Genomic DNA, 24070 nt, shown 5'->3' with positions numbered 1-24070 from the left:
AGGTACTACAACTACAACTACTTGGATATGTGAGAGTATATACCCATATTAAGGTGATTTTTCATCACTCTAAATCTATTGATTTCAGGACTTTCTTTGCTTTCCCCTTGGTAACAGAGCCGTTGTCTGGCCCATCGGTGCACTACTACTGAGCTTTTCTTAATCCTGTAAGCAGGAACATGGCAAACCTGACCCTGCCATGCACCTCTTTAATAGAAGAAGCAGAACCTAGCCTTCCATCTACTGCTCGGCCCCAAGCTCTTCTCCTCTTCTTCTTTTTGTTGGATGCAAGGAATCAAACAAATCATCAAAATCATTTTACAGTTAATCTGTCCCATTCATTCTTCTTATATGCAGGGAACACTTCAAGGCCCATGGGCTAAATTATACTTTGGTGCATGTTGTCCACTGTAGTATTTTCTGTTAAATTAATCTACTTCTACCATTTCTGCATCCTATTTAGTTAAAAATAATTGTTTGCACCTGTGTTCTGCAAATAAAATTATTTAACGCTTATTCACAAGATGCATTTTGGTGCATCCCCCTCTAACTCCCTCTAAACCTGTTATAAAACTATATGAATATTTGTCTGCTATTTTTTTTTTACAACAGTATTTATGTCGTTTTGATCATTTTACCGTAATTGACTGCTACTGCTAAAGTTTGCTAGCAGTTGACTTAAGTAATCAAAGACAAACAGCTGTGTCTGTAAAGGAAAAAAAAATCCATTAGATTTCAAATAATTTTAAAGTTAGGATAGCCGTGATGTTGCTATAGTTAACAGATTTTAGTTTTCGTTTTTGGTTAATACTCCAGGATATATTTTGTTGATCCAGGATCATGTCTTACTTTGACCACCAGAGAGCGCAGTTACTTCTCAGAGCGCCTGACCAGAGTTTCTTTATAATGTAGGCTATTTCAGTATTTCGTGAAACTTCGAAAGTTGGTCGTTTTAATTATAGGTCTTCTACATCAATTCGACTAGCTTTGGATCCAACGTCTACCGCTTTTAAAGCAGCGCTAGGCAAGTTTTTGGGGCTCTAGCGGTAAATAAACAGAATTGCAAGCAACCTGCGGAAGAACATTCTAACCGGAGCTACTTCTCTAAGTTTACGTCCACGCAGGTGTGTGTTCCTCCGCACGACCCAAACAGAGTATAATAGTTCGAATATAAGAACTTATATACATTTCGCCATTTTTAAACACAGAAAAAGTTACATAGCGCTGTCAACGAGCGTCATGTTGCTATCCACGACGGCATCAAATGCGAACCGCAAACGGCCCCCTCAACACCTGGAAACCCGCACGATTCTGATAACTGCGACTCAGGGGTGAAGTTCGGACCTTCCCCCTTACGTGCGCCTAGTTATGTTTTTTAACAGATGCAAGCGAACGACACAAAATTGGTTTTCATTGTGGATTAGTAATAAAACCTCTTAAGTTTCGTTTCTTCCGTCGCTATCCGCTTCCGCAGAAACAGCTGTCCTTGCTTCGTGAGAGGCAGAGTAAATCATAAAACGACGGAGTACATCACCACAGAGCTCACGACACCAGAGCCGAGAAACATGAACAGGAGAAACAGGAAAAAACAGCTCTCTAGGGATGATTTGCTTAGCGTTGGATTTGACTTTATAGAATTTCTGTCGGAAAGCGAAAGGAGATCCATTACTGATAGAATAACTCTTAAAACCATCTATAATGAAGAGTTCCGACACAGGTAAACATTTGACATTTTTCACAGCTTTTTAAATGGTTATTATTTGTATTGCTTAACTGTATCTTTTCAGTTACGTCGCCTACACTTACATTATCGATATGATTCATTAACCATAAACAGACATTTATTTAAAATGAAAGTTATGGGTATTATGTAAAAACAACAACACCACTGTTTACTATCGGTTTATATTATGTTCATTGATTTTTATCCACAGGGATGGAGTCAGAGACCCAAACTTCTCTTCAGTCCTCTTTGTGTTGAGAAACAGCAGCAAAGCGCGCATCACCAGATCAGGACACGTTTACTTTAAAAATAATGTAAGAACATTTCTTTTGATTAACGTTACCACAGCAATTCTGTTCCGTTTATTTTCATTTCTGTGTTGCCAGTGTCCGTGTGTGCTTGGCTTGTAACACAGACAGTCTGAACATGTCTGCTAGATTGTCGTATTTATGAAAGTTTACCATCTCATCATTCTTTGCAGCTTATGCGTGGCTTGTAGTACGCACTTTATAGCATGACATATTTTGATACATTTATGAATTTTTATGAAAGGACAAAAAAGACAGTGGTGCAGATGAAAATAGTAAATCAAGAATTTTTGGGGCGTCACCTTGTCTGCTTACTTTATAATAAATGAAAAAAACAATCTCCGCTCTGCCATTTTACACAAGCGGTGCCTCCTGAGAAGAGGAGTCTCTGAGGAATTCTCAAAAGATAAAAAAAAATTCTCAGATTTCTACAATTGGAACAAAATTGTCATGTATAATATTAAAGTGGGATGGCTGGTTTATCAGATCTGATTATGAATTTATCGCCATGTCATAATATGAGTACGTTATACAGGCATCAACATGGAAGGTGGGGCAAGTGTCATAGTTTCAAATCAGCTGATGCAACACTCTGTCTTGCTTTCAGTTTTGTCAGAATTGTAAAAATGACTTGCTAATCTTAAAAGCATTGGTAAGAATTTTTTGAAAACTAAATAAATATATATTGTTTTTGTGTGTATGTGTGTGTATGGGGTGATTGTGTCACAGTTTTAAATCAGCTGATGCAATACATAAGCCGTTTCTCAAGGGAAGGCTGCATCCTCCGGAGGTTGCATTTGCAGGCTGCATGTGTTACCTGTGACGAGTCAGAAGTTGAGAAGGGAAGCACTGACTACTAGGGATGCACTGTTTTTTCTGCAACTGAAATTGTTCTTCCGAAAACACCCAAAAAAGCTCTTGGTGTTCGTCCGAATAACCAAAAAAGACTGAATAAATTATGCCGAACAATGATGTGATGTGTTCACATATACCCGCGTGTTCAGCAAACATTGTCGACAGTGTTTAAAAGTGCTACCATCTTGCACTGCATCTCAAGTCTCCTGTGAGAAGAGGAAGGGAGGCTGTAGCTGGTTACTGTGAGATGACTGTGTGTACTATTTAGCTTTTTAAAATAAAATAAGAAAAGACAATAATAATGATAATAATAGTTACAACAGCTCTATTAATACATTTCATAAACCACTCCAACCGGGATCTGTAATATTTTCTGATGTTTTGAAAGAATTCTCTTCTGTTCAGCAAAGCTGCATTTCTTTAGGCTATAGGAAAAAAATATGTGCCTGAAGGGGGACTCAAAAAAAAGTTATTCATTTTAAGTTTAATTGTGCTTTGCTGGTATAGTTATATTTATAAGTATATTTAAGAAATGTCCTGTGTTAAGTAAATATTATTAAATTGTTGTTTTGTAACTGATTTTGAAAAGATAGATAACAGTAAAAAGCACATTTTGGCTATTTAATTTATGCAATTGTGAAAAACTCTACAAAATATATGGGGAAAAAGCAAAAAAAGTCTTCTTCCTTTGGTCCAGTGTTTCATTTTGTTCGGCTTCGGCCAAGAATTTTCATTTCAGTGCATCCCTAGTGACAACAGGGGAAAATAAAATAGTAGATAAATAGCAAATAAATCAGGCAGATAGTTGGGGCAGACGGCGAGCAGACACAGTAGATACACAGGCAAAAGGGGTGAGGGTCCCTGTCCGATACAATGTCCTCAGGTAGGTCATAGAACCAGAAGACGTAGTTACATAAGGTCTCCACAGTTTCGAGAACCGAAGGAAGCTTGGGCAAGCGGTCTTTGCTGTGAGGATGGAAGTGTTAGAGTTAGGTAGATCTGTTTAGAAGCCAAACAAAATGAAACACTAGAAATAATAAATGTCACTGAGCAGCTGGCTAATAACACTTTCAGCACAGATTTAAACTCTGAACCCTGGCTAACAAGCAGATGCCGCACTGTTTGAATGGGTTAAAAAAGTAAAAGTAACAGTCTACAGCTTGTTTACTATTCATCCGTCACTTCTCGAATTTAGTCATCACACATTTAGATAGAGAAGGTGACAGGCTGGACTTCATTGTATGATTTCATACTCTCTCCAAGAAACGTGAGGATTGTGATTGCGAGGATCAGGGGATGGTTAGGGGAGTGAATCACATAGAATTTAAGAGTCTCAGTATGAAGGATGGCGATTTGCATCTGTAGATCCTCTGTGATATTCGTAATTCTCCCCTCTCCCAGGGGACGGCTATCTAGCACCTTCACTGTCAAACAAAGATGTTGTCATTTTTGTTGCTTTGTCTATAAGAGTTATATTTACATACTCTTCACGTGTGAACTAAGATCCCGAGTTGCAGGTTTGTGATCGCATTTCTTTTTCTAATGGGGCATTTCTAGGTCCGAGTGCTGCACGATCAATGGTTTAGACCCTGTCACAGACAACAAAATCAAGCTACTCCACCTCTGAGTAACGGTAGCTCATCACCCCCCGCTAGTGACCAGATTCCTGACCCATCGTCGGTGCCAGGGCCAGAAGATGGAGTCAGAGGAAGGAGGACACTGTCAAAAGCCATACTGAAGAGAATATACACTACAGAAAGGTGAGCTGGTCTGACTGATAGGAACGAATCGAGTTCTGAAAATACACAGAACAGCCTGCAGTCATCACAGTGTTGTGGTTTGCATTCCCATTTTATATTTTACAGCATCTGAGTATTAGAAGCTCTGTTGCCGCCCTTTTCCTTCCCAGGACTGTGTTTATTGCTGATAAAAGTGGGGTGCGGGTATCTTCAGAACTGCAGACAGAGGATGGCATGATTCAGCTGTTTGTGGAGAAGGCAGAAATTCGTGAGCTAAAGTTGTTTGTGGAGAACACAGGTCAGGATGCTGTGTATTTCACATACTACACTGCTCTTCATTGGCTGCAGTATTTCACTCTGGAAGACAGCAGAAGAGTCACACGTAACAATCCACTCCTTCTGGAGCCATGTGAGTGCAACCAAACTGTATAGGAGAAAATGGTCTTGGTGTTAGTTCTAGATTTCATTTGGTATCATCTAGTGTCTGATTTAGATTACCACTGTGAAGTGGTTAGCATACATGTCCTCGACATGTTGGGCTAAGGTGAGTGTGACAGATCTGAACCCACTCTGTTACCCTCTTTCATTTTTTTTTAAAGATGAGAAGTACGAGGTGACCTTAAGATTCAAAGCAGAACACATAGGAGTCTATCCTGCCACTCTGGCATTCGAGTTCATGGAAAACACCCAACCCGCCACCCGTCCTTTCCACATTGTTCGGTTCATTCAGGCAGAATACAGATCTGAGCTTGCAGCTTTGCTGGGTCCAGAAGAACCATTCAGACCTAAGAGGCTTGAGACATATGAACCTGCGAGGTGCAACATAGATGAGGGGGTTCAACCTGAGAGGTAAAAGACTTTTTGAATTTTTTTTAAAGAATGAAATAAATGTTTTGCTGTGTTTATATTTGTACAGAAATCATTAATTTGCATGTTTTTTTTTCTCTCATTTGCAGTTCTGCTCGAAACTTTTTGAAGTTTGTGGTGCCACTGGATAACTACGCTCGTCCTTCTTACATCTCTGACTTAGCCGAGGTCCTAAAAGGCAGCCGTTCTTTCCCAAAGCTCCAGGAAAAGAAGTTTGTGATCTCTAGTTGTGCCTAATTGTGCTTTTAGATCTTAGACCTGTCAATGAATGGTCCAGAATCAGCTCTTCTTATGAACACGTATAGTAGAAGCTATTGTTACTTTTCCCTTATGTGCTTGGTGGATTTAGGTTACTTCTAGAGAGCGATCTGGGTTTACATAACTATAAGGAGCGCTTTGATCTACTACTGTACCTGGAAGAAGATCAAATGTGTCTAGACATCAAGAGGTATAACAAAGATGATGTGTCCATGGTGAGAGACCGTGAGAACAAACGGCTGCTGGTCTTAGAGGTCAGTGGTATTGTTTTATTGACTATTATTAAAGTGTGTGATTGTGGCTCTAGCAACTCAGCCACCCCCCTGTGCACGGCCCTAGTTATGACCAAAACTGTCTATTTTGTTGTAGATTAAACTGCTATAACCCTGCCTCAGAAGTCTCTGTAAAATCAGTTTCATGAAGTACCTTTTTAATGTGCAAAACACTCCATGTGAAGTCTGATAGGGTTGACACATGCATGCCTCTTAAAGGGATAGTGCACCCAATTATTTACTTTAATTTATAAATCTTTAACTCCATTAAACATATTACAAGTGATATGTGTTTTTATGAAAGTATATGTGTCGAGGTCATTTAATGTATTTGTTATGTTAAAGCTCCCTGGTGTATCAGAGAACAGACCATCAGTCCTGAGAGGAGATCACCTACTTCTCACCAAGAGTGAAGAGGTTAATTTCTCAACTGTGACCAAATACAAAGGCTACGTCCATAGAGTGGAACTGGATCAAGTCAAGCTGGGCTTCTCTCAAAGGTATGAAGTACGAGGAGATTATGACAAGTGCCATTTGAATATCAGAGTATTGAAGGAGTGTTAAATAAAACATTTTAATATTGTCAAAAATCAAACCATACTATAACTACCAGAACATGGTAGTTATAACTACCATTACATTTATGCAATTAAACAACAGCAAAGTTTCCACAAAAATATTAAGTGGAACTGTTTATAACATCGATAGTAAGAGGTTTCTTTAGCAGCAGATCAGTATATTAGAATGATTTCTGCAGGATGATGTGACAGTGACGATTGGCTGCTGAAAATTCAGCTTTATCATCACAGCAATACATATATTGAAATAGAAAACAGTCTTATATTGTAATAATACTTCATAAGATTACTGTTTTGCTGTATTGTTGTTGACAAATAAATGCAGCCTTCGAAAGCATACGACCTTACAATTGCAACCTTACAAAACCTACAATTTTTAACATCAAATGCTTCATATAATTAAGATTTACAAAAATTATGCATTAAATGCATTAAACATTCACTTGATTCACAGTCACTTATTTTGCATATTTAAAGACCAGATTTAAACTTTGAGTATGTGTGTGTGTGTCTATGTTTGTGTGTGTGTGTGTGTGTTTTATGTGTAAAGACTACTTAATGGTTTCATAGATAATATGAAATTCCACGTGGAGTTCACAGTGAATCGTCTCCCGTTAAAACTGCAACACAGAGCAGTGCACATGGCGGTCCAGCATGAATTAGGTGATGTGCTGTTCCCTGTGGGCTCAAGGAGCTTGAACCCCGTGCATCCACCTGCACTGAGGTCAGGAAGATGCATCTGTACTGAATGTATGCTTTAAAATAACATTTTTGTAAAACATTATGGAATATATCAACTGGGTGTGTATTTGTGTGTGGGGTGTGTGGGTGTCTATAGGCTGTTTGATCAAAAGCTGGAAAAGAACGATGAACAGAAAAATGCAGTATGCAACATTGTGGCCGGTACGTCCAAGCCGGCGCCGTACATGGTGTTTGGACCTCCTGGCACTGGTAAAACTGTCACGATCGTGGAGGCCATCAAACAGGTAAAGCTGGTTATCATGCTCAAATAAATATACACCCAACAGACACACCTACATGCAAATCATCATGCAAATTGAATAAGAAGAACAACTATAGTAAGTGATGTTTTTTCTTTCTTTTATCTTTCATCTGGCAGGTGGAGAAGAATATACCTGGTGCCTGCATCCTAGCTTGTGCTCCATCTAACAGTGCAGCTGATCAGCTGTGTGAAAAGTTGATCACTAGTCAACATGTTGATGCACAGAAAATATACAGAGTCTATGCCAGCTCACGTAATCCAAGAGATATCCCTAAAGTCCTAGAGGTTAGTTCTTGTCTGTATTTATTTATTAATTAAAGGTTTGATTAAATTAACAAAAAAAAAAAAAATGGAAAATATAAAATAACAATGGCAAATTTTTGGAACAAAATTTCACATGCACTGAATATAAATATTTTAGTTTAGCAAATCACACCACACTGAAGTGAACTCGTATTTTAATTCAAGTAAACAGCAAATTGTATGCAGAATATGACATTCTTTTAACTCATCAAAATGTAATGTAAATACAATATTTTAATGTAAAATATAAAATAAATTTGTTGTTGTTATTATGCTTTTGTCTTTAGAAAAACAGTAATCTGGAGGGAGAGATTATTATTTTCCCATGTAAAGAGGATCTAATGTCCTACAAGATCCTGGTCTGCACTCTGGTCACCGCTGGCAGGTGAAAGGCTTCATCTTCTACAAACACAATGAACTCACTCTTTCCCTCTCACACATCATAGCAGTTAACAGATAAAGAGTGTTCTGTACTTGTTTGTGTGTGTGTGTGTGTGTGTGTGTGTGTGTGTGTGTGTTGGTAGACTGGTCAGCGGGGGTTTTCCTAAAGGTCATTTTTCACATATCTTTGTGGATGAGGCAGGACATGCTGTGGAGCCAGAGACCATCATCAGTGTGGCAGGTGGAGTGCTTCACAGAATAACCTGAAAACGGTCAGATCATTCATTTGCGATCAATCTGTGGTAGCTTTTCATTCATCTGTGTTCAGGACTGCTGAATGCAAAGACTGGACAGCTTGTTTTGGCCGGAGATCCTAAGCAGCTGGGGCCAATCCTGAGATCTCCTTTTGCCATTAAATACGGACTTGGTGAGATGAATAATAACAGACATATAGTACACACTCAATTCAGTTTGTAAATTACATTGTAAATGTATTTGTAGGTCTATCCTTGCTGGAGAGGCTGATGACACAGAATGAACTTTACCAGAAAGGTACTACCGGATATGACAACTGTTATGTAACCAAGCTGCTGCGCAACTACAGGTAAACTCTGAATAATCTGCAAATTGATAAAATGCTCATTAAGAAGCCCTGAAAAATAAGCTATGAATGGGGTCCAAACTTAGGAAAAAATAGCTTTTTTGAACACAGTAAGTGATGAAGTGAGGAAGCTGGTGTGTGTTTGGGTTTTTGTTGTGCAGAAAAAGGCAGAGGACACCATATAAAAAAACGTATGTAAAATAAGAGTTTCAAACACCTGATAATATCAGGTTGAATATATAGGATGTGGGTTGGATTTCTACCTCAAAAATGACATGCTTCTTACTTTGATATTGTGTCTGGACATTTAAAACGAGTCTGAATCTCTGTCTCTCTAGGTCTCATCCATCCATTCTGAAGATTCCTAATGAGATGTTCTATGATGGGGAGTTGGTGGCATGTGCAGATGAAATTATCTCCCGCCAGTACTGCACGTGGGAGCACCTTCCAAAAAGAGTACGATGTATCCCAGGCACACACATCTGATAAACAGCAGTTCCAAAATGTCAAGACGATGCATTTTGGTTAGGTTGTGGTATTCTACACTTGCTTTATGCACCCAGGATGACGCATCTGATAATTGTCTGATCTCTGGGTGTGTTCTGTACCGTAGTGGTCTGACTACTTTCTAATGCACCATCTTAAGTAGCTCAAATGTTTGAAGTAGGCTAAAAACTTGGGGTTCAGGTTTGGGAACTGTTGGAGAATAACAGTTAAAGCCACAGGACCAGGTGTGTTGAATGAAGACCAGAGGTCAGAGATGAGATCAGTTTAAGAAAAATTTATTTAAGAAAACTAGTTTGCAGTTTCATCAGCAGAAGTCAGCTTTAATGCTCCTGTAGAAGTTGTAAGCCACTTGGTTCCAAAACTCAGATAAAGTTAGACAAGGTTCACTTACTTCTCCAAAGTGATTATTTGGGCGTCAGCACCTCTGAACAAGCCAAAATATGTGCGTCAGACACTTCTTCACCTGTATTTTTCTTAGTTCACCACAGACAAAGATGCCAACAACAATTACATACAGAGCACTTATCTACTTCTCAGGGCTACTTAGCTCTATCAAACACCTTATCAGTATGGTTGGTTACACATATACAATGTAGTTTTTATTTTAGAGAGTGGAAATACAGGATCCCTTAATGTCTACATAACACACATGAATATCACAGTTCTCTCCATTACTCATAAGCCACGTAAATGAGAAGAGGGCTCTGTAAAAGCATTACATTTTCTCTTCCAGTCTTGGCTTATATACATAGCATTACTACTTAAATCAATCGTAAGATAATAAGATAATTAATATCAATATTAATAAATAATACAAAGTTTATGTAGCATGGCAGCACTCCATCGACTCCTTCAGAACATACTGTATACTATATAACATACTATACAATAGCAAATTTAAAATAATTTATTGTCTTTGAAAGATGTGTAAAGAGTTATAAGACAAAATGAAAAAAATTGCTTATTACCAGTATTCTCAAAATTTGGTAAACGAGGTATATTCATTGTTCGAAACCAGATTTGACATAATTGCTGGCGGACAGGTTTTTTATATATTCGATTAGTGATGTAATGAGTGCATGTCTTTCATCTTATATAACTGAATGAGCAGCTGGAAGTAGTAAAGCATAGACATTTCAAAAATAAAAGGGATTTAAAAACCTTTAACTGCATGCAATATTAATTTTATTTGTGGAAATTTTAAAAAACTCTTAAATCTGACTTTGCATTCACACATTCTTTTCCCATTCACTTTTTAACATGTAGTCCACCTCCTCCTCAAGGGGTATCCGGTCACACATTCCCGCTCACACACAAATCATCAGGTGTAAGGATTGTGAAGGCCAGAAACTGAGACAAATGCTTCTTTGAACTTGGTTGTATTTTATGATTACATTTGGTGCTTAGGAATGTGAAATTTTTTCATTAGCCAGTCTCCTCTTGTTCTTGGCAATCCTGACGTTACCGTTTACATCTAGAAAGTTCAACACAAAGACCTTTTCGATTGAGTTGTTGTTTTGCACTGATAATTATAGTATGGTTTTCCATTTCAACATTCTGTTCCTTCCGTGGATGTCACGTTGCGCTCTGCTGCATTTTCAGGGATTTCCTGTGATTTTCCATGGAGTGATCGGAAAGGATGAGAGGGAGTCGAACAGCCCCTCCTTTTTCAACACTTCTGAAATTGATATCATAATTGACTACCTGAAGAAGCTGCTCCTGACACAGGCCAAGAAGGGCATTGCAAAAATCTTCCCCAAAGAGATTGGCATTATCGCCCCCTACAGGAAGCAGGTGAAAATACATTTTTAACGGCTCAACCACAGCAAAAGCGATGCACACGCAAGCACAATGCAGTTAGTAGTACCAAGTAAATCCTAAACAAACTTTGTTTGCAGAGATACACCACCATTCTGAAATTTGGGGTTAGTAAGATTTGTTTGAAAAAAATATATTATACTTAACTAAAAACTATTTAAAATTTCAGTTTTAAAATGTAATGATGGCAAAGTTGTATTACTCCAGTCTTGCTTAAGAAATTTCTCTAATATGCTGATTTGCTGCTTAATATTTTTGTGGAGAACATGAGGCTTTTTTCAAGATCCTGTGATGAATAGAAATTTAAAATGTATGTATTTTAAATAGAAATATTTTGTAACGTGACAGATATCAAACAAGCTAAACTTTGTTTCATTATCATTCTTTTGAAGTGTTTTCTTTTCCTCATGATTGTTCTCTCTGCTTTTATTTTTATATCTGTTTTATTTTTACAGGTGGAGAAAATCAGGAAGGCCATCAAGATGCACAAGGATCTTAAATCCTGTTCGGGTATTGAGGAGCTGAAGGTCAGCACGGGTCTGAGATACACTCTGTTATCAGTTCTTATCCTTGTCAGGACACGTGAGCAAAAACATGACTGCTGTGTTTGTTTTATAGGTTGGCTCCGTGGAGGAGTTTCAAGGTCAGGAGAGGAAAGTGATCATTGTGTCAACTGTTCGCAGCGACAAGAACCACATCAATTTGGATGAAAAATTCAACATTGGGTTTCTGAAGAATGAGAAGGTAGTGTCTTAACACATGATAACACTCCACACCGAAGTCAACCAAACAAAGTTGTTTCACCTCTTGCTTTTGCTTCTCCAGAGGTTTAATGTGGCAGTGACGAGAGCAAAATCCCTGTTAATTATGGTGGGAAACCCCATCATTCTACAGAGAGACGCAGCCTGGGGCCGGTATATAAACTTCCAACTAACGCATCCATAAAATACATATAATAGTCTTTATAGGATTTCTGGATGTGTTGTGGGTTGATGATGCGACTTCATCTGTGTGATTGTAGGTTTATTAATTACTGCATTGAGGAGGGAGGTTATACGGGATATGATATTTCCAATTTGGAGGAAACAGAGGCGGTTGTTGAGCGCCTGCTCGCACTAAACATCTGTGAGGAGATCATAGGTAAGACACGGCTTTAATTAAAGCACGGTCACACTAGACTTTGCACCTTCATTTGCTTCCGTTAATGCAGGAGAGGAAATGCAAGCTTAACGTAATGTGTTGCGGAAATTTAAATACAGTGAACTCTGATGGGGGAATTTGCATTGAGATAATTTGAAAGTTTTGATCTGCTTTTGTAAATGATCATTTAATAAAAGTGGCCCAAGAGTGTCACATCACATCCTGTTTCCCGTATTTGTTTGACGTCTCAAATGTAAGCACATTTATCATTTAGTGACTGGTTATACAGTATATATAGGTTAAAAAACGTTTGGGGTGAGTAACATTTTTCTAAAGAAAATTTCTCAATTAAATTCACGTTAGACTGATCAAAAGAGACAGTAGAGAGAATTATAACTTATACATTTTCCACCAAGCGCTAACTGTCATGTTCTTTTTCATCCTAGTGGAAACAGAGGAGAGTGTGGTCCAGCAATATCTGAATCCTGAGTGGAGACATGACCATTAGATGAAGTGCCGCCATTAAAGTGCCTCCCATTCCCATTCATAGCCTAACCACACCCCTTGCCCTTCCTCCTGAAGTTAGACTTCATTTTAATGCTAAAACTGGATTATGATATGTAAACATTGCGTTAAAGTAAAGGGGTATTTTGTTCTTAGTAATCGGTGCTGTAAACGTTTGAGAAACTTCAGCATCCATAATACACTAGACTCATTCCTGTATGGTAATATCACGGAAAATTCTCAGGGCTTTGCATGCCGTGTCACCTATAATGATTGAAACGTTGTATTATATGTTTTAATGAAAATGCATTCATCTGAAATCCTCCGCAGTTGGAATACATGGTTGATAATTCACTGGTTACTGCCAAAAAAAGCCTTGTTTTTATAAAATTATCAAACAACAGAAATGTTATTTTAATTGGTGTTGATAATGGTTTTGTTTGTGGACCCACTGGATTGTCTGTAAATTGCAAATAGAGTTGAAGGATTGCATCAATGCATTGTCAAACACATCAAGACTTTTAATGGAAGTATTGTAAAATGGAGGATGTTGAATCACACATTAATGTAAAATTTGTACATGACACGTATGGGTTGTTATTGACCATTAAACTGTATTACGCCTTATTTTCTTGGTAAGGATTTATTCCAACTTGGTTATGATGAACTTCCTATTTCAGTCCCTTCTTCTGCTCTCTGATCGGTAGAGGCGTAACTCGTGGCGTTTATTCTAATAACTCTGAAACTTCAGTTTTAGAAACACTAGCGCATTTTATACACTTCATAACTTTTTTTTTCTTACACATAATAGGAGGGATGGGTATGTCGTGAAAAGATGCTGCAGATCTAAACCCACTTAAGTTTCGTTTCGTTTCGTTTCGTCTTTCGTAGAAACAGCTGCGCCTGGTTTATATGAGAGTCATAAACCGTTCGTTTTGTTTCTAGTAACTGGCTTCAAGTATCAAACAGTATGAACAGAAGAAACAGGAATAATTATCTCTCTATATCCGCTGTGCGCGGAATTGGACTGGACTTCATTGAAATGCTAGAGGAAACTAACAGGAGATCCATTACCGACAGAAACGCACTCTGCGACATCTACAACGAAGAGTTTCGAGATAGGTAAAACGATATCAATGCGCACCAGTGAACGTCTGTATTACTTTTATTTAAGTCAAATGAAGAAGTGCGTCGTCTTCTGAACACTTGCATTCACAGGGACGGTGGTGTGAAAGATCCAAACTTCTCCAGACTCATCTATGCATTAAGGAAATGGAACAAAGCACGTCTTTCTAGAACAGGAAGACATGTTTACTTTAACGCCAATGTAAGACATCTTATTTACTTCTCACTACGTACTTACCTGTAGCTTGATGATATGTGCACATTTTATGTCATTATTTCGGAGTCACATGAATATTATTTTCAGCGGGACATTTTTAAGGCTAAAATGTGGGTCATATGATACTTTTGGCCAGGACTAACATGCTTTTACAGATGTATTATTACAGGCAATAAAAATACATAAAGTTTCATGTTACCATTATTTTTGGTTACTTGTTTAGGTTACCTGTTATTACTGTTTCTTGCATTGGTATTTGCACATGTATAAATCTGTACGCAACAACATTAACGGTAATTATAATAATGATAATAATAATTATGATAATTAAAAATGTATATCTAGATCAGTGTTGTGTCCTTCAACAGAGGAGATCAGGGTTGGTTGTCACACAAGAGCTTATTAAGGTCTGATTTCACAAATAGAGTATATATTTGCTTTTTTATATATATATATATATATATATATATATATATATATATATATATATATATATATATATATATATATATCATTATTATAATTACTGTTAATGTTGTTGTGTACAGATTTATACATGTGCAAATACCAATGCAAGAAACAGTAATAACAGGTAATATATAGGTATTTTTTAATATATTAATATATTTGGTCAATTTAATTTGACCAAAAAATTAAGAATGATTTCAACTTTTATTTAACTTAATTTAAATTTTATTATGTAACAGTTGTGCATTCATTTATTGTCTTAAGAGGGTTAAGATCCTAATATATGTGATGCATCCAAATGGCACATCCAGGTCAGAGTGAGGCTGCACGACCAGTGGTTTAGACCATGTCCGAGACAGAGAAACCAAGCTACTCCCGCTCCAAGTAATGCTAGCTCATTGTCAGCTACCAGTGTTCCAGGGCCAGATGATGGAGTCAGAGGAAGAAGAAGACTGGCGAAAGACATCCTACAGCGACTGAACACTACAGACAGGTGGGAACCAAGACAGTGACTGGATATAACAGATGTACAAACATTATTTAGTAATTCTCTTATTATCCGCAGTAGGCCAACTCTTGAATTGTAAATACTGCAGTTGACTTTCACAATTGCTTATTTATACAATGACTTCACAAATACATGTACTGTAGCTGCTCTTCTCTTTCCCAGGTCCTTTTTTGTAGCTGATAAGTATGGGGTGCAGGTGTCCTCTGAGCTCTATATGGAAAGTGGAAAGATTCAGATCAGTGTGGATAGGGCAGACGTTTATGAGGTGAAGCTGTTTGTGGAGAACACCGGTCAGGATGCTGTGTATTTCACGTACTACACTGCTCTTCACTGGCTGCAGTATTTCACTCTGGAAGACAGCAGAAGAGTCACACGTAACAATCCACTCCTTCTGGAGCCATGTGAGTTATTCGGTTGTACTTTGTTGTTTGCAGGTTATAATTGTATATATTCTGGTGCGATCAATCGGAAATGGAGCGTTGCAATAGTTCTGGCAGGTCATGTTAGTCAAGCTGGCATCAGCCGCCACTCTGCTGATCCACTGAATCATATTGTAAATAATCATGTACAACATTAATGGTACCTGCTACATTTATCATTGGTGTTGGTTCTGTTGTTACCCTTGCGGGGTGCATTCTGCTCTTCCAGAAAAGAATCAATACCCTAACCATTCATAAAAAAAAAACATTCCATGTATGCTAATTGTAAATTACATTGACGATAGTAAAAATAAAGGTAAACTCATTTGTTTTTCAAATAGGTGAGAAGTATGAAGTGACTGTGAGATTCAAATCCAGGCATGTTGGAGTTTATTCAGCTACTCTAGCATTTGAATTCAAGAAGAACATCCAGCCCACCTCCCGTCCCTTCCACATTGTGCGCTTCATTGAAGTGGAGTACAGGACTAAGCTTGCAGCCTTACTGGGTCCCACAGAACCATACAAGCCTCTGAAACTCAACGTCTTTGAACCCGAAAATTGTAAAGTGGATGAGGGCTATCCACCTGAGGGGTGAGAGATTTTTTTTTAATAAGAAATTATAGTTACAATACAAATTATTTTCACTCTATTTATGCTGTATATCTATGTGTCTTTTAGTTATGTTCAAAACTTTCTACAAAATGTTCTGCCGCTGGGGCAATACACTCCTCCTCCTGACATCCCTGAACTAGCCAAGCTCCTGAAAGTGGACTGTTCTTCCCGGATCCTCAGGGGAAAGTTTCGGGAACTTCAGTTAGTGTCCTTTAAGTGAAATCTTATTACAATTTAGAAAGAACTATTTTGTGTTTTGAAATCAGCTGTTCATCATGACTGCTGCTTCTGGTAGATCTCTACAAATTATTGGCTCACAACATGCAGTTTATTTTTATTTCAACCGCTTCCAAACTGTGCAAGAGAGTCGTGGCTGACTTTGATACCTATACGAACTTGCATACCAGCTACACTCTCTTTAGTGTTTAAATTGTCAAAATCACCTACGGTTCACAGAAACAAATAATTTTTTTCTCAATCAAATGTACATTTCTAAGAAAGTGTGTTTCGACCGATCTATGAAGTGTAGTAGCCTACAGCAGCCTAATATGAGAATCAGTAGAAGCATTCATGAGCAGTTTATTATATTCCTTTATTTTCTTTGTGCAATATATTTTTATATCAGCATGTCCATAAAATTTACAGTGAGGAGGAAAATTGCCATATAGCTTAATGAGCTGATTAAAATAATGTTATAAATATCATACAAGCACTTCTTATTTTAAAATCTTTTAAAAATCATTATGCATTCCAAATAAATTTGCATTTTTAACAGCGCGTCTGGTTTAAAATAACTCATATTAAACCAGGCATGATAAATTAATAATGGATACTTAAAAAAAAAGAAGACTGAAATTGTATTTTATTTTATTGTGTGTAAACCTGTATCTGAACTGTAAATCATGCTTTTACAATCATTTTACAGTGTATTATATTGCCATAGACATTGCCCCACCCCACTTATATGGCATCGGTTTTTATAAAAACAGGCTTATAAAGCTTTATTATAAAGCTATTTGAGCTTAAAATAAATATTATAAAGGTGTACAAAACTTTTTTTTATGAAAATTGCAAAAAATTAAAACATTCAGGTTTTGGAGGCCATAAAATAGTAACACAAAGAGGTCTGAGACACCATTCCTGCTTAAGTGGACCAAAAAAGGTTCTGAGACCTCTTTCAGGAACAGCCACAGTGTGAACACACTTGGTCACTTGGTCCACTTAAAGGGGCCTGGGTTTAGTTTGTGTTCAGAAGATGAATAAAGGTCTTAAGAGTTTGGAACGGCATGAGTATTAGTAACTAATGACATAATTTTCATTTTGGGTTGAACTAATTGTGCTTTTGGTTATTTGAAGACTTTATATGTTTAAAAAATATTTATGATTTTTACATCCCCCTGTGTTTGCATAATTCTTACGATTGCATCTCTGCATGTTACTATTTTTAAATGTAATTTGTAGTTATGGATGTTCCTAACTCATATCTAAATGATACGAGAAATAACGGATGTGTCCTTTGATGTGTTTGATGGTTTCTAGGTCATTACTGGAGAGTCCACTAGGCTTCCATAATTATGCAGAACGTTTTGATTTACTACTCTATCTGGAGGAGTGTCAGATGCATGTGGACATCAAGAGATACAACAAAGATCAAGTCACCTTACTCAAAGACTATGACAAGAGACTAATGGTCTTAAACGTGAGTGGAAATGTTTTTCACATCTTGAAACAACAGCTTAAAACAATGTGCATAGGATATCATAAGGTTTTGGGGTCTGAATGTGAATTTCTTGGATTAAAGCTCCCTGGTGTATCAGAGAACAGACCATCAGTCCTGAGAGGAGATCACCTACTTCTCACTAAGAGTGAGGAGGTTAATTTCTCAACTGTGACCAAATACAAAGGCTACGTCCACAAAGTTGAACTGGATCGTGTAAAACTGGGCTTCTCTCGAAGGTATGAGAACTTTTAAAAAAATGCGTGTGGCACATTAACACGCGTCTGATCTGACCTGTTTTTGGTGTTTGTTAAGGTTCCTTGAGCATGTTTATGTAGATAAGATGAAATTTCGCGTGGAGTTCACAGTGAATCGTCTCCCAGTAAGACTGCAACACAGAGCAGTGCACATGGCGGTCCAGCACAAGCTCAGAGATGTGCTGTTCCCTGTGGGCTCAAGGAGCTTGAACCCTGTGCATCCACCTGCACTGAGGTCCGGAAGACCCCTATTAATATGTTTAAAATTTCAGTAAGAAACATTATGAGTTTTTAAGCACAATGCGTGTGTCTCTAGACTCTTTGATCAGCAGCTTCAGAGGAACCCTGAACAGTACAGTGCAGTGTGTCACATTGTGGCCGGTACGTCCAAGCCGGCGCCGTACTTGGTGTTTGGACCTCCTGGAACTGGTAAAACAGTCACGATAGTGGAGGCCATCAAACAGGTAAAACAAGTTATCACAGACAGCACAGTAAACACAGACTCAACCACTTATTCAATAAAATGTGAGCTTGTTGAATTGTATTGTATTATGCTTGCCTGTTTGAAAGATTTGGCCATTTAGATGAATAACTGTATTTGTTTCTTTCACTGTTTCTCAACATCTGGCAGGTGGAGAAGAATATACCTGGTGCCTGCATCCTAGCTTGTGCTCCATCTAACAGTGCAGCTGATCAGCTGTGTGAAAAGTTGATCACTAGTCAACATGTTGATGCACAGAAAATATACAGAGTCTATGCTAGCTCACGCGATCCAAAAGATATCCCTAAAGTTCTGAAGGTTAGTGTCTGTTTAACAGTAAGTACATTACAATGAGATATACCAAGCATTTAAATCTCATCTTACCTTACTCATTGCATATGTCAGGCTTTCAGTACAAATAAAGAGTTCACCCAAAAATGAACATCATCCTCAAGCCATCCTTGGCATATACTGTATGACTTCCTTCTTTCAGAAAAAATACAATTGGAGTTACATTCAAATTAATTAAAGCTTTATTATAGTAGTGAATGGGGGTTGAAATTTTGAAGCCCAAAAGTGCATACATCCATCGTAAAAAGTGATCCAGGGGTCTCAGGCCTTCTGTAGTGAAGCAATGCTTTTGGGGGAGAAAAATGTCTGTATTTGACAGGGTTCAGGATGTAGACAAAGCATAAGCCAGCCTTCTCTTTGCTTTTATCAAAATCCTCTAACATTTTTCTTTACAAAAGGTCATGTTGTACTTCTAATTTGTGACTGGTGTTTTGTTTTGCTTTGGTTGAGTGAATCATAACGTATGGCAAACTTATTTATTAAACTCACCAAAATCTACACCGAGACATTTTTAGTGCAAACATCGGTTTCAGTACAAGTTAAAATAAAATGTCAACCCCAATATTATTTATTTGATTTTAAATGACAAAATCATTTCAATTAAGATGTACATTATTAATTGCAAAACGTCTGCCTGTGCTTAAAGCTTACATTTTTGTGACCTTTAAGCACACCCCTGTTCCCAATAAAAGTGCAAGTCTGTGGGAAACACTTAATAGCACCTAACTTTCATTTGTTTGGGTAAACTATCCCTTTAAGTAATATTTAAGTGACAAATGCCTAATGGTATTACTTAATGTAAGTAGGCTTATAGTTTTTATTTAATGTTGAGTAGTATGTGTGTGTGTGTTTAGAATATCAGTAATCTGGAGGAAGAGATTATTGTTTTCCCATGTAAAGAGGATCTAATGTCCTACAAGATCCTGGTCTGCACTCTGGTCACCGCTGGCAGGTAAAAGCTTTATTTTATCTAAACACAGTGAACTCTCTCTCTCGGTCTCTCTCGATCAGACACATAATACATGATTTATAGCAGTCTGTAAACGCTGTGTGTGTGCAGGCTGGTCACTGGTGGTTTTCCTGTGGATCATTTTTCTCACATCTTTGTGGATGAGGCAGGACATGCTGTAGAGTCAGAGACAATCATCAGTGTGGCAGGTGCGTTTGTGTCATATGTACTCTGATAGCAGTGAGATCCATAGACGGTATTATTGCATTGTCCCACTGTGTGCATGTAGGGCTGCTGAATGCAGAGACCGGACAACTTGTTTTGGCTGGAGATCCCAAGCAGCTGGGGCCAATCCTGAGGTCTCCTCTTGCCATCAATCACGGGCTTGGTGAGAAGCACATACAGACACATACTCATATTAGCCCGTAATTATTTTTGCGTTAAAAAATATAATATGCTTCTTACATTTTTTTGTATTGTTATTATTTAGCATTTAAGCTTTAACTATTGCCGACACATGACTGTTGCCCGATGAAAATGAAGACAATCGCAGAATCAAAACGGTGTGTATGAAGGCATTTCGTTGTAATCTGGAATTTGTGCAACTTTCCTGTAGATGTCTCTTTGCTGGAGAGGCTGATGACACAGAATGATCTTTATAAGAAAGACGGCATGGAGTTTGACAAACGCTATGTCACCAAGCTTCTTCTGAACTACAGGTACTTCTGAATTACACCAGTCAAACTTTTGCTTCTCACATTGGACCCCTGCGTCTAAAATCTAAAATAAAAGTCCTTCCAGGATGCCTCACAGGAAATTAGTTAGGGGCGTATTACATATTGGTACCATATTAGTTACTGACCATCCTAAAAACTTGTATAACACTGGTAAAAGTAATCTTCTGCGGATGTCAAAAAGAATATACACGTTTTCAAACTGTACATTACAATGTTTTGATCCCCAAATTCACTCGCAGCATTTAAAATGCTGATTTTAGTTTTTAGTGTTTATTTATTTGCGTGGAATAGTATAGAATAATACAAATAGTGTTACATATTCTGTTTATTGGTTGTCTGCAATTACATGATAAAAGTTATCTTATCTGAATTTTAATACTGATGCATCTCTAGGATCTATCATAAAATTTCCGAGATGGTGTAGCATGCATCTGTTTTTCAATGGTCTCTCTCTAGGTCTCATCCATCCATTCTGAAGGTTCCTAATGAATTGTTTTATGATGGGGAGCTGGTGGCATGTGCGGATGAAATCTACTCCAACCAGTACTCCACCTGGGAGCACCTTCCCAAAAGAGTATGAGACCTATTAAACAGCTCAACGGTCTCCGTCCCTATGGTTACAGCTCTTTTGTTTTCAGGAGATTTGCCTATTAATGCGTGGCTTTTTTGGTTTTTTTGCGTGTGTGTGTGTGTGTTACCAGGGATTTCCTGTTGTTTTCCACGGAGTGCCTGGGAAGGATGAGAGGGAGTCGAACAGTCCCTCCTTTTTTAACATCTTTGAAATCGAAATCATTGTTGACTACCTGAAGAAGCTGCTCCTGACACAGGCCAAGAGGGGACTCTCCAGAATCTCCCCAGAGATATTGGCATCATCGCCCCCTACAGGAAGCAGGTTGAAGCTGCTCTGCCCACAATAGCAGACAAAATAGTCATGAGAAGATCATCTGTAAGATCTCTGACTGTCCGTATCATCACTTTATTTTTTATTTTGTAGGTTGAGAAGATCAGAAGGGCCATCAGATCAGACGAAGACCTCGAAAAGCACATGTGCATCGAAGAGCTAAAGGTTAGCTGGGGTTTAAGCCTTCTAAACACGCTAGCGGTGCTTTTTATCTTTAAATAGGATGTGAAAGTAATACAATTACCGTCTTCTTTTGTGTGTTTGGTGGATTATGTAGGTTGGTTCCGTGGAGGAGTTTCAAGGCCAAGAGAGAAAAGTGATCCTGGTGTCTGCTGTCCGTAGCAGCAAAGAGTATATGGATTTGGATGAAACATTTAATATCGGGTTTCTTAAGAACGAGAAGGTATTGTTTAAACACTTTAAAACTGATCAAAATACAGTAAAGACACGTTTTCCTTGATCATGTCTCTTTTGTTCAGAGATTCAATGTGGCGGTGACGAGAGCAAAAGCTTTGTTCATCATGGTGGGAAACCCGACCATTCTGCGGACCGATGAAAGCTGGGGCCGGTATATACCGTATACTTCCTACTCAGACACGGATGAAATGTAAAGAAAGCTGTTTCTCTAAATATCTCTTGTATATCTCTTGTATAGGTTTATTGACTTCTGCTATGAGCAGGGCGGTTACGCCGGCATTTCTTTCACCAGTGTAGAGGGAATAGAGGAGGTTGAAAAGCGTCTGCTTGCTCTTAACATCCAGGATAAGAGCGGTGAGACAGGTTTTAATCATACACTAAATATCTGCAACTCACAGCATATTGCTTGACTTTAACCATACATCATTTTTCATACCACAAGATTTCAGAAATCAGATGAAAAATGAAACTGGTTTTAGTTTAATGCCTCATGTTGCAAAGGCAAATACGTGAAGGAGTCATGCGTGCCTCTTGATGTTCTGCCAAAAGACGTTTAGCAACGTTGCAAATTATATGTTGTTCACATCCGCATTGCAAGCAGGATGCTGTTTTCCTGCCTTTTTTTTTTTTTTTTTTCAAAACCAGTGTCTCACTATAGTAATACAAAGTTTACCATTTTCATAAAGTAAGCTTTTTAGGATTTTTAAGACTTTAAAGACTTTTTCTGGCTGTTAGAAGTTGTTGAAAACGCCGTGTAAAAACTCACTGTTGTGTTCTTCCCCCCCCTAGAGGAAACTGATGAGAGTGCAGTCCAACAGTATGTGAATCCTGAGTGGAGACAAGATTACTAACAGTGAAGGTCCTTCAACTCAAACCCGTCAAGCCTTTAGGAGCTAGGATGGAAATTGTGGATTTGAAGCCGGGCACACATTCTACCATTTGTGAGGTCCTTTACATTTGTTGCTTGTCAGACTGTATGAAATTATCGTAATGGGATCTTGGGTACAAAAAAAAGCCATGATGAAAATTTTTTGTACAGTGTGAACCTGGCGTAAATATTAATGACTCTTCTTATCAATGAAATGTATTGTAAAGCTTACATGTAATTAAATTTTAATCATTTAAAAAAATAATCATTTTAATTTACCATAAAAATAAGCACACTGTATTTTTATAATCTGAACACTGTGTTTCTTATTCCTGCATTAAAATGTTCAATATTCAACTACTGACACATTCAAATGATCTCCATTAGATTAATGTCAAAAGTAAAGCTGTCATGTAGTTATCAGTTTGTCTCTCCCTTGTGGCTGTTGGAAGTACTGCTGTATCGAGTTGACGTTTGAGCCATTTTCCTTAAAATGAACCTTCAGACACCAAAAGCCCAGTCTTGAAATATCATATTCATCAGCTATGGGTGATTTTTTTTTAAATAATTACATTTTCTAAAGCCTAAAACTCATAGAACCCGCGACACCAGCATACCTGATCTTGAAGTATCTACCAAGTAAAAAGCGATATTTTCTTAATTAAATAAACAACATCAGTTATAAGGACAGTCCTATTGGGGATTTTTTTCCCAAGGACAGAAAAAAAAATACCTCTTGCTCTCGGTCACCTCTACCCATAATTAACCTAAAAAATGAGTTCCCAAGCCAGTGTTTTAATATGATGAGTTAACGCTTTCCTCTTAAAGGTGCAGTCACATTATCAAAATTATCTGAAATCTGTCAATAGCAATGTAGCAATGTATGAAGCCCTCACAAAAGGTTACTTTCATACCTATCCATTTTTGTTTTCCAAAAAATCTGGAGTCAATGAATTGTCCTTGAGTGTATGACACTTCTGATATATAACACTTTACCACAGACGAAACCAAATTAAATTAACTTTCCTTGTTTCTCCTCACACAGACATTATTCTGAACAGACCAGGCCAGACCGGCAGCCTGAATTCAGCTTCAGTGTCTGTTAAACCATTTTTCAGATAGCCTTTTCTAAACGATCAACACAAATGTAAATGCCGGTCAACCCCATTGATCAGACTGGACTTGT

The 24070-nt window shown here is 37.8% G+C and overlaps 2 protein-coding genes across 2 annotated transcripts; both read left to right on the top strand.

Moving 5' to 3' along the window:
- Nucleotides 1-1262: 1262 nt before the first annotated feature.
- LOC122350377 (putative helicase mov-10-B.1) lies at nt 1263-13484 on the top strand. Its single transcript, XM_043246790.1, has 22 exons — nt 1263-1717; nt 1935-2037; nt 4444-4646; nt 4796-5034; nt 5225-5474; nt 5582-5704; nt 5842-6004; nt 6368-6522; nt 7151-7324; nt 7439-7586; nt 7721-7888; nt 8194-8291; nt 8431-8528; nt 8616-8714; nt 8789-8891; nt 9227-9344; nt 10998-11189; nt 11669-11740; nt 11832-11957; nt 12039-12127; nt 12235-12353; nt 12800-13484. The coding sequence occupies exons 1-22, from the start codon at nt 1566-1568 to the stop codon at nt 12859-12861; spliced, it is 3054 nt and encodes a 1017-aa protein (XP_043102725.1). The 5' UTR covers nt 1263-1565; the 3' UTR covers nt 12862-13484.
- A 75-nt stretch (nt 13485-13559) lies between these two features.
- mov10b.2 (Moloney leukemia virus 10b, tandem duplicate 2) lies at nt 13560-24045 on the top strand. Its single transcript, XM_043246792.1, is given in 23 exon segments — nt 13560-13979; nt 14076-14184; nt 14979-15160; nt 15338-15576; nt 15936-16185; nt 16273-16407; nt 17746-17905; nt 18008-18162; nt 18239-18415; nt 18497-18644; nt 18812-18979; nt 19867-19964; nt 20073-20170; nt 20251-20349; nt 20578-20680; nt 21155-21272; nt 21400-21547; nt 21550-21590; nt 21693-21764; nt 21877-22002; nt 22079-22167; nt 22255-22370; nt 22806-24045. Coding segments are annotated over 23 exon segments (3045 nt in total). The 5' UTR covers nt 13560-13827; the 3' UTR covers nt 22868-24045.
- Nucleotides 24046-24070: the final 25 nt, after the last annotated feature.

This window comes from Puntigrus tetrazona, chromosome 8, assembly GCF_018831695.1.
Source record: "Puntigrus tetrazona isolate hp1 chromosome 8, ASM1883169v1, whole genome shotgun sequence".
NCBI lineage: Eukaryota > Metazoa > Chordata > Actinopteri > Cypriniformes > Cyprinidae > Puntigrus > Puntigrus tetrazona.
This window is presented reverse-complemented; position numbering and strand designations above follow the sequence as displayed.

Excerpts from the sequence above, each read along its gene's own strand:
- LOC122350377 (XM_043246790.1), top strand. The coding sequence starts at position 1,566 with ATGAACAGGAGAAACAGGAAAAAACAGCTCTCTAGGGATGATTTGCTT. Across the intron at positions 1,718-1,934 it reads AATGAAGAGTTCCGACACAG|GGATGGAGTCAGAGACCCAA; the intron begins GTAAACATTTGA and ends TTTTATCCACAG. Across the intron at positions 7,325-7,438 it reads GTGCATCCACCTGCACTGAG|GCTGTTTGATCAAAAGCTGG; the intron begins GTCAGGAAGATG and ends GGGTGTCTATAG.